This window comes from Venturia canescens, chromosome 6, assembly GCF_019457755.1.
Source record: "Venturia canescens isolate UGA chromosome 6, ASM1945775v1, whole genome shotgun sequence".
NCBI lineage: Eukaryota > Metazoa > Arthropoda > Insecta > Hymenoptera > Ichneumonidae > Venturia > Venturia canescens.
In genome coordinates this window covers 10,707,712-10,723,884 of record NC_057426.1, presented here as the reverse complement: position 1 = coordinate 10,723,884, position 16,173 = coordinate 10,707,712, and the positions used below count along the sequence as shown (strand labels likewise).

The 16,173-nt window shown below is 39.0% G+C and overlaps 1 protein-coding gene across 4 annotated transcripts in view; it reads left to right on the top strand.

The window, feature by feature from the left end:
• The window catches only part of LOC122412234 (zwei Ig domain protein zig-8-like), a 50,405-nt gene that overhangs the window by 23,540 nt on the left and 10,692 nt on the right, over positions 1 to 16,173 (top strand). For all 4 annotated transcript variants that reach the window (XM_043421652.1, XM_043421650.1, XM_043421651.1 and 1 more), the window contains 2 exons: positions 7,656 to 7,822; positions 10,265 to 10,475. In XM_043421652.1, the coding sequence (XP_043277587.1) occupies positions 7,656 to 7,822; positions 10,265 to 10,475 (378 nt within the window). The remainder of the gene's footprint in view (positions 1 to 7,655; positions 7,823 to 10,264; positions 10,476 to 16,173) is intronic.

Sequence of the window (16,173 nt, the reverse complement as noted above, 5' to 3'; positions counted from 1 at the left end):
ACGAAATCCTTCCTTCAGGCCCTGGATATTATTATAATAAAAAAGTGGTATAAATTTGATATGGATCGGATTAATAGTTTTTTAGTAATCGTGTCCACCGCAAAGGTATTTTTCAAAAAAGACGATTCTGAGATAATCGCGTTTAAAAATTCTAGCTACGAATCTAATGTTCCGATCGTTATGAAATTTGGTAAGAATATTCTTCAGATATTATACTTGAAGAATATCTAATAAAAGAATTTTCGATTTTTCCGCTCATCACAAGTGTATGTACGGCCTTAAATCTCGCAAAGAATCTGGACGAACTGAACGTCCACTCCAAAGTAACGTCGAGACTCGCTTATCGAAATATAGCCATTTCTGGGGAGTATTCTAGTCGAGAGTAACGAACATTGGACCATTAGATCATGAGGAGTTACGTCGTATGTGGTCAACCAACCAGGTCACGAGCTTTTCCGAGGGCACTTGGATAATAATGTAAATATCTCCGCATGTGCTTCCAAGCACCCATTGCCATTTAAAAGCTATTAAGCGAGAAATCCCAAGACCTTGGTAAATTGCAAAGTATTGTATATTTATTGGACTATGAATTATTTGTCATTGAAAAGCTGAGTAAATTTCTATTATACGTGCGAATCTTCGCAAATGTCACCTTCTCAATTTTCTTTCAACCTTTCAAATTTAATTCTTTGTTATGCAAATTTGAGCCGGAAATAAATTGGAATTTATTCAATTTTGCAATCACTTTACAAAAATCAGTAGCAAAAGTTTGACGAGTCTGAGAATTTTTATTTTCTGAACATTTTTTTCTTCATTCACTTACTTTATTTGATAATTAATTGCAAAATTAATTGAAAGCTAACAATTTCCTGCTAACTCATAGATTTTACCATTTTATCCTGGAACGAATTGTCATTTGGCATAATCTTAAATTGAATTATGAATTTCTGGTTTACAATAATTACTTAACTCGCTCACTGCTTAACATGTTTTCAGATATTGATGTATGTATTTTCATCCTTCCTCATTTAATATTATCCTCCATAGCTCAGTCATACATTTTTAATACGAAAGATGTTGAAAAGTCCTCACTTCAACGTTCAACATGCACTGCTCGACATCAACGTCAAGACGATTCTTTTGAATTGTTTGGCACGAAAGTATATTAGTTCATTTGATTCCACACGACGTCGAGAAAATTTAATTAAAATCACTGAATGTTTAAAATGAATAATTTGCTGGGGAGTAACTCCGAATAGTTGGGAATGCAGTTAAAGCTGCGACTTTGTTTTCGCGATAGGTGTCATTTCTGTATTTTGTCTCTGTCCTCTTCAACGTCGTCAAGTTTCTTGGTATGCTGTGCATTTTCACGAGCGTGTATTTCGCTGAAAGAACGGCAGATGAACGAAAGTAAAACAGATGTAAAAGCGAGAGCGAAACCGAGAGAGTGAGAGAGAGGAACAGTAAAGTTAAAAGTGAACGACGGGAAAATGGGCAAACTTGTGTGCGGTTGTGCATGTCAGAGAGAGGCAGAGGTGGAGAACGAAGACTGAAAGACAAGGACAAGGAAGCAAAGCTAGGAGCCACAGAGCGAAGCTCGTTTCTAATTAGGGCCCCGCATAATTAGCAAACGGTGCTCTCTCAGGGAGCCCCTGGTACTTGCCACGCCCACACTTATGCATAACACATATATATGCAAGCGAGCTCTACGCGTTATTTCTACCGGTTTATACCCTCACTGTACGCTCAGCACTAATACGCGTATATAACATGTGCTTTTAGTGAGCTTTTATCTATTTTGTTTTTCCTTTTTTCGCATTAAAGTTCTCTAATGATATTTCTGAGATGCAAGTTCAAGCCATCGGGTTGAAAATTAGTCTCGGTGCGTTTCCTTATGGGCTCTTATTGCGCTTTCCCATTGAACATAAACAACTTACAGTTTCCTCAACTCCATGATTACTTCACGTGTAAAAGGGTGACCCGGGCTCGTTGGCTCAAAAACCAACAGCCGATAACTTCGAAACAAGCGAATATTAAGGACTCCGCACTGTTATCGAGTTCATCGGTACCTCAATGGCCTTAGGAACGAACGTGCACACGTTCAAATTCGGTTATTTCGAAGTTATCGTCAAATTATCAGCTTGCCCCTCGAGGCGGTCGACCCTCCTGGTCTCCTCTGTCTCCCCTACACTCTCAGTAAGGTGGTCGATATATCGATTGACCTTGTGCCAAACCCATTTTTCTTTCGTTTTCATAATTCATTGATCAGTTTGAAAATCGCTATTGTTCTGTCTCGCCATTGCAAACTTTCTGTAGAATGTGATATTTTCATTCTATAAACCAAATGATTGATTGACGAGTAATTGCCTTGAGATTATGAAGCCCTTGATGAAGGTAAACTAATGGGGGAAAACATTCAATTCTTGAATTACACGAATTCCCAACTTTTGGCACTGCAACTTTTCATGGGGCAGTAGTGGAAAAAAATCGAGACAATCTCTTCCAGATCATGTGGAAAAATTCAGTCTGCGAAGTGATTTAGTACACGTGAAAGTGAAAGATTTTTCGATAAATAGTGACGTTGATGTTTGCTTTTCAAAATGCCGCTGAAATTTTTCCAAAATTCGAAACGCCCGATTCAATGGGACGGAAAAATTGGAAAAATCCATGTAAAAACCAATTTTGTCGAATATAAAGCTCAAAATTCCATCAAAATTGAGTAACATACTTTGTCCCACGAATCCTTTGTTACACAAATGTTAATCTAGCACGCCATTCGGGGGAAAATACTTAAAAAGTGAATACTATCGTTTGGAGTAATAAAAAACTTCGATCCGTTGAGCAGGCTGAAAATGTGACATCGACTCGTCCTTTTCTATCGTCGAACTACGGGCAGAACTCTGAAGGAAAATTATGTCTAGAACTATGACCGAGTAACTCCAAAGATCGAGCGCAACTTCCTCGTGATGCGAAAATTATTCGATCACTTCTGAAGTGTGATGGGTCTATCAATTTGCCCCAATTTCGAAAGTGCGCTAAGGGCTAAGTTCAGTATTTGAAACAATGTCAGATGTTTGTTGTAAATGGCCCAAATTAAAAAGAGGTTAAAATACAAATATAAAAATAAAAAAAGGAAAAATATCTGTTGGTTGAGCCTGTTGCTCTTGGTAAAAAATTGGTCACAAAATAAATCCGAGGAATATCCCTTCAAACGTGCTGGTGAACGGTTTCTAGGTCGAATACTTGCGGAGAGTCGTTGAGGTTTGAAGTAAAACACGACCTAAGATTGCCTCGCCATGCATCCACTGGAGCACGTTCAAAATTTCATGAATTATTCTCTGGTTTTTTTTATTCTCGTTCAACTCAAATAACTCTTTTTTGTTCCCACTCTATCTTTACGCTTTGGTTTCTTCGCCTTTCATCCCACGAATATACCTCGATTCGTGGTTACTTTTTTACTCGACCTATAATCTTACCACGAAATTCGACACGATTTTATCCACTGCTTATAGTCACATCGAGTTTTTTTTTGTCAACCTGGTGCAATCGACACCATTTTTTTTGTGCAAAAAGTTGAGTTGAATCAATCGATATGGAGCATTTCGATTGCGATTTGTTCAACACCTACGTTCATGTAGAATCAAAAATTCGCCATTTGACGTAAATGATTTCCAACCATTTGATGCCTCCAGATTATTGACTGGTTTTTAATTTAGGAAAATTGTTCAAGAAATCGTTTCGTCTTGCTGAACGTCAAACAAAAGGGATAAATTGAAAAGGCCCTTGAGTCTGATGCCAATAACATTTAACAGACATGGATGTTTTTCCGGAGAATGTTTGCAAGAGACGAATTTTGAGTTTGCTATTGCCATTGAGACCCCCACGAGCCCATCCCATTGTGCAGGTATTTCAGTCGTTGGAAAATTCGCGAATTGGGGTGCTTTATCAAAACAAAACTGCGAATATGCGGTCAAGCCACGAATACGCATGAATACGTTGAGAGTTTTGTACAGCGTTTAAAACTTCATCGTCGAATGCACCGGAGATCCTCGCAAAAAGGGTTCCTGCCAGCCCCTCCGCTCCCTTCCCTCTCCACCCCGGCAATTTCGACTGTTTCGATTCTCACTGTAGCGGGTCACACAAAACGTTGCTGCTGAGTATACGAGAGGGAGAGGACGGTTGGAAAGGGTGGATGGAAAAGCTGTTGGGACGTGAAACGATCTCTATCGCAAATGGCTCCGGAAAATGCCGCTTCCTGTATGTCACCACACGAAATTTTACTGCCATTCTATGAATATACATATAACGAAACGATATTAAATTTGAATATAACTATAACACATCCGTATATACAACACCTGATGCGATAACCAATCCTTTGGTTTCACGAAATACACATATTTCTTCACGGCTCCGCCATTCCCATAACTAGATGCGTATGGTTATAGAGTCACGTTCTTTAACTCCTAGCATACCCTCGACCCTTTTCCCGTCGTCTGCAACAGAAGTTGCTCCATTCTTCCCTCGCGGTTTCTATTCTTATTCATCCTTCACTCGCTGTCTAGTTTTCTCCTCTTTTTCTCTCTTCGTGCTGAACGTTATCTCTGTCTTTTATTCTTGTAGGAAGCAATGACTCCCTATGCACTTCTTCTCTGCATGGAGGATCTCCCAGTGGGGATCACCTTTCTTCCTGGTTCTCAGTGTTCTCAGAGGCGTCTTTGCCCTTTCCACCTTTCTCTCTCTCTCTCTCTGGCTCTCCCTCCTTCTCCATCTCTCCTAGTCTTTCTCTCTCGCTACCTTCCTCCTTCTGTGACTCCGTGTTTGCTGTCCCTTATTCGCTTATTCTCTTTCGCTTTCTCACGTTCACCATATCTCGACACCTTCGTGCCAGTAGAAACAGCCCGTGCTGTTCAAATCATCAACGACAAGGCTCCTTCTCCATTCTCCAGCTCGAGTCACTTCTTCATCCAGCTTCATCCGCCATCCCGTTCCGGGTGTTTGAACAATGAGCTGAATATCATTCCCTCGATGTAACTCTCTACGTCTGCCTGCCTGCCAGTTCGTCTGTCCTTCTCGTTCTGTCTCTTATCTCCGACGACATCCAGAAGTATATGGCTCCAAGAGCTTTGGCTCCTTTTTATCTACATATATAAATGCGCTCTCGAGGCGCTCTTGTTCGGCCCTGCTTCGCAACCTGCTTCTTCTTCGTTGACGATTTTTCAACTCACAAAGGAGACAGAAGCTTGACGAAAAGCGGAGTATCGTGGGGAATCTTTTGACGCTTCACACTGAACATTTACGAACACGAGCATCGTCGAGCGTCACCAATTTCTCCGTGCTCTAATGAAATCAAATTCACTTCGTGTCCTCATAAAATTCTACTCAATCAGCTGACATTTATTACGGAAGCAACTCCAGCGAAATGCGAGCGTCGTGTGCGAGAGGCTTTCTCATTTCGTTTAAATCTTCCCAGTTTTGCTGAATTTATTTATCACTGATATTTCGTCCTTCATAGCCAATGCGCCGAATGGCTTTCGCTTTTTTTCCTCTCTTAAATACCGATTTTTAAAACACGCTTGCTCCATTTAAGCTCGTACATCCTAGCAGCGGAACACATGGTCAAGTTGATACTCGAGCTGAAATTCCATTTTGGAATGAGAAAAGTTTGCCACTCACTACGATTTAAATAATTCCCAACGTTCTCGTACCAAACCGCATTTGAACTTTCTAATGTGTATATAGATTTAGTTTTTTAAATACGCATATGTTTGTGCACGTATCAACAGGGCGTATGTGCACCTTCCAATAAGAATTTTAGCCCACAAAATGGAATGCTGGTACGTAATTTCGCGAAAAAAAGGTGCAGACTAGATCTGCGTGGGAAGAGAGCGTATTCATGTGTGCACGTGCTGTTCGGAGTCGAGAAAATTCCGGCTTCGTGTAGACCAATTCTACCAGTCGTGATCGTTCCAGTTGAATTTCCCTTCTACAGGTCAAGTTATTCTACAAATATGTGAGCGCTCTCGTGCCCTCACGCCGAAACAAAAAGTTGAAATTAACGAAAGAAATTCTATTAAACTAACTAATCGGAAACAAAAGTATTGAGCCTCGAACTTAACTTCGAAGAATTTTAATGCATTCACTACAATTAATCCGACTCGCCAGAAGTGTCTGCGCAAAAAGCAATTGAGCATAAAACTAGTAAGTGATTAGTCGTTAACCTTATTAGAGGTTAATTCACTACGAAGTTTCTGGTAATTACTTTCTCAGAGTTCATTTGAAAATGAAAAAGCACGTATTCGAAAAGTTTTTGACGAAAGAAAGACTGCCAAATCGATAATTGATTATAATAATCGGGGTTTAAGAAAATATTGATTGTGCGACACACCTGCATTTGTGTTACGATCGTAAACACAGCCGGGATTGTATTTGCCGCAGTGCAGAGCAACAAAACGTCGAGTGTGTTTCTGTTTCTCGTTAAATTAGACTATCGCGCGCACACACACACACACACACACACACACACACACCCACACATATAGGCAGATACATTTAATAATTGTACGTGTACATACACGCGGAATTACGCCATGAATTTGTATTCGAATTTACCAGGAAACAGTAGTGAGTGGCATCCACATTTGTTCCTTTCTCTCTCTCTCTCTCTCTCTCTCTCTCTCTCTCTCTCTCTCTCACGCTCAAACCAAGAACTCCTGTCTGTATGTAAATACTACGAAATGTGTATTGCACATAACTATATAAATATAATCGTTGGCTTTCGTAATCAAATTGGCGATTGAATTTTGGCAGCGTGGCCAATTATAACTCATGCTAGGAAGAGCCCAACGTATATTCAACGAATTTGTGGTACACGTTAACGAGCCCAACTCATCCTCTTATTTTCAGAGTATCACAAAATGCACCGATTCCAAGCTTCCTTCACTCTTCAATACCACATGATGAAAATTTAAGCGATTTTCATGCTATTCAATGTTTCCAGGAAGTGCTTCGTGCCTTTCGATCTCAAATTGTATTAAAATCAGGAGCCTACTTGTGAGATGAGCATAGAGTCTCTAAGAATTTTCAGAAATCTCCAATAGGCTGAACACTCTTTGTGCAGTCATTCGGAATAAACGTTTATTAAATTATTATATTAATCCATAGACACCACACTGGTGAAAATTTGCACCCGAAAATTTCAAGTTTCTAGAACTTCAAAATTACTGTCTTCAATTTGGCCATTTTTCTGCAATGAATCTTGATTTTTCAAATTTTTTGATGATTGTAATCGATTACTCAGGAATTGTTACCCCCTAAAAAGTCTCGTTGTAATATTAATTCGATATATTTATGGATGAAATGGAAAATTTTGAAAAGTCGAAGTGCAAATTTGCACCAGTGTGGTGACTGTGTGACCTCAAAGGAAGTGCATGTGGTGTCTGGTGAATTGAAGTAAAAGATTTTCGAAAAACACGATTGAAGGGTTTTTCTACGGAATTATGAAAATATCCGGGATCTTATGTAATCATGGCTTGAAATTTATTGTAAATCGAATGATAAAAAAATGGGCTTGCCCGAGTTTGTTTCGAATAAACATGAGCTCGGTATGAAAAACTGCAAAATCATCTATAAAAATGCCTTTTTCTGTTCTGCAGAAGGGACGGCACATCAACCAAAAACTTTCATCAGCGACTTTCTTCAAGATCGACCGACACCCGAAACGGGACCTTACTTTGACACAACCGTCGAATCGAATACAACGGGATTGGTTGGGAAAACTGTTCATCTTGTTTGTCGAGTGAAAAATCTTGGAAATTTAACGGTAAATTGTTCATTGTTTCTTATTATTATTAATTACGAGTAAACATATGAAGATAAATAACGACTCAAGTCGATGAAGAAAAACATCAATTTAGATTGAATCGCATTGTCGCATTGCGGCATTTCCCTCATTCGATTATCCGACTTCTTCAATGAATCATTGAAGAAAAAAACAAAATAATATGTTTATTGAAATTCTATGCTTTTGCAAAATCAGACAGAAAAACACTTTTTTTTTCTCTCGTACTTTTTAGAACTTTGAAAAGCTTTGTCTACTTCTTCCCCTCAACAAAAATTTGGAAAATCGTTCTACGCTGAATGGTGCTAATGATGACGAAAGCTGCTGATGTTTATTCAGCAAGAATAGTTATTTCGTATCCACTCAATCGTGGATTCAGTGTCAAAGTTGTGTCGCGGAGATGGGCTTGTTTGCAGGTATCGAAAAAGAGGTGCCCAAACAAATTTGTCTGCGATTACTGTCGCCACCATTAGCTTAGCAATGGCTTGACATGAGTAATGAAAAATTGTAAGGAAAAATACTTTTGCCGTTGATACAAGAAGGAGAAAACTGTTTTTTTTTTTTTTTAATTTTCACAACACGATAAAAAATTCACAAATGAATGAAAAAAATCGTCATTTTTCATGTATTTTGTCTCGCTTTGATCTCGATTTGTGTTATCCGAATTAAAAAATGAGAAACGGAGATGAAATTTCACGTAATTCGTACGATTCGAGGGTCTATTTGTAAAATCCACTATTCTTGGGACAAGTGAATTGATTTTTGCTGTTATTTTTGATATTGCGAAAAAACATGGCCTTTCACGCACACCCAAATTTTCGTCCAGCTTTACACTAGTCGCTCAATCATTTAAAGCTCACGGTCTGAAGCTGGCAGCTTATACAAATTGCGAAGATTGGAAAGGAGATTGTTATGTGTACATACAAGCTAAAATATCTCGCTGGCCCCCAGGCTGTGTAACCTTTATGAAAAGGCCAGAGTTGGGAAGGAGGAAATTTTTTTTGCTCCACTATTGTATACATTGTTTATTATGTGGGATATTTTAAACGTTCATTTACGTACCGGAGGCCGAGTTGAAAGCTTTAAATAACGCAAATCTTGATGAACTTTTTCTTCACTATTTCGAAGCGAAATTTAATAACGACGACTTTCCACATAACGTTCGCTTAATCGTGATGGTATTATTATAAATTCTCAGATTATCAGTCAGAAAACGATGAAAGGGGGGGAGGCCATAAAATATTGACTATGGAATTTTATTTGTTAATTTTTCAAAATTGAATGTTTTACGTGATAAAAAACGTGATAAAAATTGAAACTGGTTTCATTTCCTTCATCGTGAAACGATATCCATTTTCATTTTCCATCAGTAGATTTATGCATATTAAATTTCAGGCTGGATTATACTGGTTCTCCTGTATTCATTAAATTATCTTCTTTCATATTAACCCCGAGATCCAAATATTTGTAATGCAATAAAACTCGTTCGGCTCTGTGATTCGCTGTCCAACTTTGTACGGATAAACTCGATGAAACTGTAATTCATCGATTGCGAATATACCGAAAATAATTTGTAGCACAAAGGAAAAACGTAGAAATAAATTAATGCATTTACTGTACGCATTCCGGATTAAGATGATTTTGTAAATTGACGATTAGAGAGAACTGTAAAATAAAGCAAAATTATTCAATCAACGGGTCCGCTCGTGCCAATAAATTAAAAAAATGATAAAGTTTTATCCTCTTAAATAAAAATGTATCTCTCGTAGCTGCTTCTACTTTTATTATTGGTGCTCCGGCTACACTCATATTATCTCGCGTATTGTCAAAGTAGGAGGCTTTCGACATTTATGACGTAGATTTGCGTGCAAGGCAATATACGGCGAAAGTATAGTGAGAATAAATGCAAAGAGGGGTGGGAAAAAAAGTAACACACAACCCTAAATAAGGGAAAAAAATTTGATACGAAAGCGAGGTGTGGTTATAGGATGGCAGGTTACGCTGTTATAAAAATACGAAGTAATCGGCCCACAATGGATCCTGCATAGGGCGGTAAACTTCGCGGATAAGACAGAGAGCGTAAAGTTTTATCGTTCAATCATATAAGCGACGGGGCGTGAGAGCAGTGATAAGCGACACACACAGATCCAAGGATTTTCTGTCTCTTGTGGTGTTGCATGCCCTGCTATAAAATAATGTTCACCTTCCAGATAGCCGAAAACATAGAATTTAATGGGTGATTTTGCTCTTATGCATTTTCGTGAATTTGTTCCGTTGTGACTCTGGAAAAAGCAGACTCTGCATGATAACTTAATAAATCCAACATATTAATAGACATTTTTTTGCAGCAAAGCAAAATCATTTTGAAAGATACTTACTCAACGATTGAATCGCATATTGAAACAGTCGTTGTTTGCGTTTCAGGTTTCATGGGTGAGGCACCGAGACATCCACTTATTAACAGTAGGACGATACACTTACACAAGCGATCAGCGTTTCGAGGCAATGCACGCTCCCCTCGCTGAAGAATGGACTCTGAGGATACGATATCCTCAACGCAAGGATTCCGGACTTTACGAGTGTCAAATATCAACGACTCCACCCATCGGTCACATGGTTTATCTCACCATCGTTGGTAAGAAAACAACAGACATAATTTATCTTCGATCGTACTGCAGAGAATCTGAAGACCTAAACAGAAACGTACTATTTTCAATTTGAACGTCAGTCATTTAACCATTTCAACATGTGGATCAATGACACTTACGAAAACCTTTGTGATGTGCCAAAAAATGAACAATCAGTATAAACTTAAAATCATGAACGATTTATAGAAAAATTACCATAATCATTGATCGAACTGTGGAGATATTAAAAATTGAATTATCAGTTAAGAAACTCAAGCTCCGGAAGAATGATGCACTGGCACATATTGGCTGAAACCAATATCGTGTATGGAGGCGATTTCCAAAGACTCGTGATCTTCGTGCACGAAGTCAGTCGAACCTTATGGTGGAAAGTGAAGAGTCGATTGAGATGGAACTGTGTACGTTCACCTCAGACCTTCGAATTAACCGTTGTATGAGATTTTTTGTCGAGAAGTCCTGCAATGGCTCTCGCAGGATCAATTTCTTCAGAGTTAGCGAAGTTACGAGAGTGTCGAGGGGGTGAATCGGTTGAGGCAACGGCGGTTAGGGGGTTCGGGAAGAAGCGGGCGGGCGGGCGGGCGGGGGGGGGGGGGGGGGGAGGAGGGGTGGTCGAAGCAGAAACGACAAAGTGAGAATTCCAACCGTGCTCTCTACAATCTTTGTGTGGACTTGCCTTCAGCTTTCATCAATTTTCCACCGAGCAAGCGAGAAAAGTAAGTATGTATGTGTGGGTGTAAAAGTAGCAAAAGCTTTTCCCGTTCCCCTGACTTTTTTCATCGCGTCTACACCAACACGCAAAAATATAAAAGGAACAGTGTGAGAAACGGTGATTGAGCGAGACATCAAAGATCGAGGGAACTGGCTGAACGAAAATTTTGTTAACGCTAGTCACGAGAGTACGTATAGAACGTCAATTATCGAACGGCTAATGAAGCTACACAGAGGGAAAGAAAGCAGTCACTTGGCTTCTTCTCTTCCTTCTACTTTTGTCATTTTTCTTTGACTCTTTCATTTTTCTGATTCACCTTTTTTCCACACTCTTCGACTACTGTGCCCTTCGACTTTACAGGCCTATTCACGAGTGATTTGACCTTTTCAATCTTCCACATTACCTGCCTCATCTTTACCAATGTTGAAAGCGATCTGATCGAGGGACCAATGAATATGACGATTTTCACAATTCCTTGAAATTTATTCCAATGAATAATCCTGCATCGGATCCTCGTTGAACGCAATTACGACAAATTTGCAGCCGTTTCGCATCCGTTTTTTTAATCATCCGAACATCCAATGAACGCTTTTCTGCACCCTTCTATTTTTGACGAAATCCGACGAATTTATGGCTTCTGGGCTCAGCTCCAGGGAAATATACGAATTTTAGATTAATTACTCGATTTTGTCGGACAGTATGAGCGGTTACAAACGACGTGGTGAGAAGCATTCCCCAAATGCTTCGTTGAAATTAGCAATAATAAAGTGGTACAACTGTGTTGGATCCTCAGCATTGGGGTTACGTTGAAAGGCCGAACTACTTTTTATGAGATAAGATTTAATAGGGAGACCCAGCGTCGATAGGTTGAACGTTCGAAAAAAAAATATTTCAATTTTTTAAAGTTTCGGGCTTTTTGAAACAGCCTGTATTGTAAGTATGTGTATTTTAGTGCACTCGAGATTCATTCTCGTCGTTTTCACACTCACTTTTCTCACCAGGCACATCGCCAAAGCGCATAGCCTCGGATTTTTTTCACAAGTGCTCTTTTATTCACCCTTTTCACACTTTTAACTTTTTACCCTTAAGAGGGGGGTGTGTGCAGGTGAACGCTCGTAGGTCGGTGTCTATACGTGAGTGATGTCGAGTTAGAGGTCGTGTGATGTAAAAACTTTGATAATAAAGAGGCCCGTAAGGCGAAACGGTCTGTGCACACGAATTTTCTTGCCCCTCGATAGAATCCGATTCTCCCTTTGTTCCCTTTTACGTGAAGAAATGGTTAGGTGGCAGGAAAAGAGCGCGCGGCTATCGCAAGATAGGAAAAGACAAATTGTTCGTCCGTCTTCAATCCGCGTTTGCTCTTCACGCTTTCTTTTTTTAGGATATTGGTGTCTACTGGAGGGATCAGCCTAAGAAAGGGGTTGAAAGCCTCTACAAAAATGGAAAAAACGACGAAGATGATAAATTTATTAGAGCCTTTATCGAACCTGAGCTGTGCGATGAATGGAAGCTATCCTTTTGTCGAGACAATATCGAGAAGACAAGAGAAATGTGAGGCACTGTGTCAGCCGTGTGCAAGTCTGATAACATCTCGACCTTCGAGGGGATGAAATATTTTCATATTTTCACATGCACCCTTCGTCTTCGACTTAGTCAGATTTCTTTGGAAACCGATTTGTCGAAATTAGACAAACGTCAACGCAGTATTAAAGAAAAAGATCGTTTATTACTAAATTTGTTTTTTTCTTTCATATCGTTATTTCACAACGAAGAGTGACATGGATTTTGTGAAGAGCAGACGAAAAGGCTTTCTACTCTAGATTATTTCTCAGCACACTACTTCGACCGTAATGATTTTTTTTCTTAAATTCTTGTTCTCACCGCGTGTATAAAGTTGAATATTTTCACAGAACTTTTCCTCCATCCACGATGAAAAATTCTTTCGAAATCTCATTTGTACTCCAGAGCGAATGGAAATGAGACTATTTTTATCAGGCGTATGCATGAAAAAAAAAATTTTTCGTTCAGTAACCTACCAATTTTTTTTAGTGAATCGTTGGAGAGTAAAAGAAAGGAGACGGCCCTAAGTGTTCTTCAGGACCATAGGTAAAAGGAATAACGAAAGAATGAACGAGGGCTGTTCAACTTTATCGTTAAGTATGCGACCCAACGAAAACTCGATGGGCTTTTTTCATGTCTTTCACTTTTTTTATTGATCACCTGAATTGGACGAAGTAACGGTCTCTGAAGGAAAAACGCCGTCTTTCACTGAGTCGATCCGCTGGTGCCATAAACTTTCTCAGACTTTACTACAAAAACTATATAGAACAAGTCGTGAATAAAGTTGAGTTCTGATGAGAGGATGAAAGTCACTTCCGTCGACTTTCTTCGTGAAACGAACAGCGTCGACGTTACGTCGATAATTGTCTTTTATATTTTATCCACTCGCGTGCGTAAGTTTTATTTATCATTATTATTATTTTCCTTTTTCATGTGAACCACTTACCATATTTTCCTTTTCAAATAGGCATGCCATCTTTAACAAAAAGCCATAAACTGAGTTACACTCGGATGCGGGTTATAACACATGGAAAAAAAATTCTCACGATCGAACATACGTGGAAGCCTCACCCATCCCCATAAAAAGCTCTCTGCGTAAATACATTTTCCACGCCAACCAAAATGTACCCTCGGGCGTATCATTTTCTCTAGTTTCCATGAGTCTCCCGCAATGGGAGAATAAAAATTGCGTAACATCTCGAGGGGTGAAGAACAAAAATTTATGTTTTGTAGAACCAACAAGCCACCAATGCCATTTGAGCGTTGTAAATCACGCTAAAAATACGAAAAAACCAGCAATAGAACCGTGTGCGGGGAATAGAAAAATATTGATGCGTATAAAAAATATATTCATTGTCATGGTTTCATGCAAAAAAACTGTACAAAAAAACCAAAGAATCTAGTTTCATTCGAGTTTCTTTCTTTTGATTTTCATCTATGTATCGGACATCGCACATTCGAGCCATTTTCTCACAGCCGTGGAGAGCATTAAGCTCGCAGATTACGCTAGGTGACTATTATTGTTTTAAAGTACATTTGTTGGGGTATTCAAAATTTGCAGGTAAGTTCGTTCGATGTACTAGTTATACGAGGTTTCAAATGCGTTTTAATTTATATTTTTACGGTTTCCTCCTCTCCCATGTGCATATATTTATCTTATTACTAAAATGAAGTTCCTTGACAAGGGTCGTTCTTTGTAATAAACAAGATCAGAGTATATTTTATCATAGAATAAACTGTCCCAGTCTTATTGAAAATTCGCTTGACTATTTGTTGCTCTCAGACGTAACAATATTAACGGATTAATGAAAATTAAAATTTTGTAGGTGTCGATTCGCATATTATTTGAAAAGCTGGTCGAAACCTCAGCACGCAGATATTCATTTTGTACATTCAACTGAATGTGTTACAATTTGAAAATTTCGATGACTCTGAAGTGAGCCAAGAAGAACGTTTTTTTTCGAGAATTGGATGAGAATAAGATTCACTGTTCGTGGCCGAGAAAATCTGTTACGGGCAAGGAATAATCCGACTTTTTGTGAGGGCCATTTCGGACTTGACATGTTTTGTAGTTCACCGGCACTTCGGACAGAAACATTGAATGCATCTAGTCCTTACGCTTGATATCTTTTGTTGCGGAAAATTTCATTGGAAACGAGATGGTTCTGGAAAAGTTGGAGGCGAGACCGCTGCAGGCAAAAGACTGAACTCTTAGTAATTCGCACGCTGTTAGCTCCAACTAATTACTCCTGCTAATGTTGTTGGCTCGGGTAAGCCTGCTCGTTGTTGCTTTTGTTTAACATCATCTGCCTGAAATCCGATTTCCTTTCGTGGAACTCGTAGGGATCTCTTTGTCACTCCCCAACAACTGCTTCTACTTCACAGGTATACAAATATACATAGGTTACGAGGAAAACTAATTTCGACTCTATACACTTCAGGTACTGTGAATATGTATTGTCTAAACTGTCGTTGTATTCGTCATTGTCTGAAAGTAATTTCAAACTTGTCGTCGTTGCTTATTAACCTTTGGACTATGTACGTACTACATCGGACTATTTTTCTCATACTGTAATGTCAATGGGGCGTATCTAGCCACTCGAACAAAAGTAATTCAAAATCGTGTTTCGAACTCGAAATTAGTCACTTTTGATTTATTGCCTGAAGTTCCATTGTTCCAGTTTCTAATACTTCGAAACAAGCACATTTACGAAACTTTAATTTGACGCAAATCAACTGGCCTCAAAAAAGCTTGCTGCGAATGTACACATTCAATGAATGCTTTTTTCCCTCTGCCATTTACACCGTGTAATAAATTTTTTTCTTTTATATTTATTTTCCTCTACTCAGCATATAATTCGTTTCGATTTTTAATCTCTACAAAATGATAAAAATCAATACAATTATTGCACATTCTTATTGTATCTGCACCATGGATTTTAAACGAAATACATGCCGGACACGATCGTATAATAAAGCTCAAATCAAATAAATTCAAATTCAAAAAGGATGAATTCTCCCCAAGGGGATTCTCCCGGCCGGGGTTGTTCGATGAATCGTTGACGCAGAGGAGAATTTTCCAAAGATGGCGCGTGATGTGAGTTCCTTGTTTTATTTTATATGGATATTTCCGAAGCACATGGAAAAATATAGAGACCAGTGGTCCAATCATATCGGCTACTAATGACCGAGAGATCTCGAAATCGACGGTAGGACAATCCTCGCTGAGGAATCAACAGTTGCCGCACCCTTTCTCCTCACGAAAAAGGCCCAAATTACGAATTTCGCCAGCTTTTTGCAGCTGTTCAGTGAGTGACGGTTTCCTGGAGTAGATTCTGAGAAACGCACTTATTATTTCTATTCTTTCTTCTCCCATACAAATTAAGTTCAAAGGTTCATCTTTTAGCACATTTTTT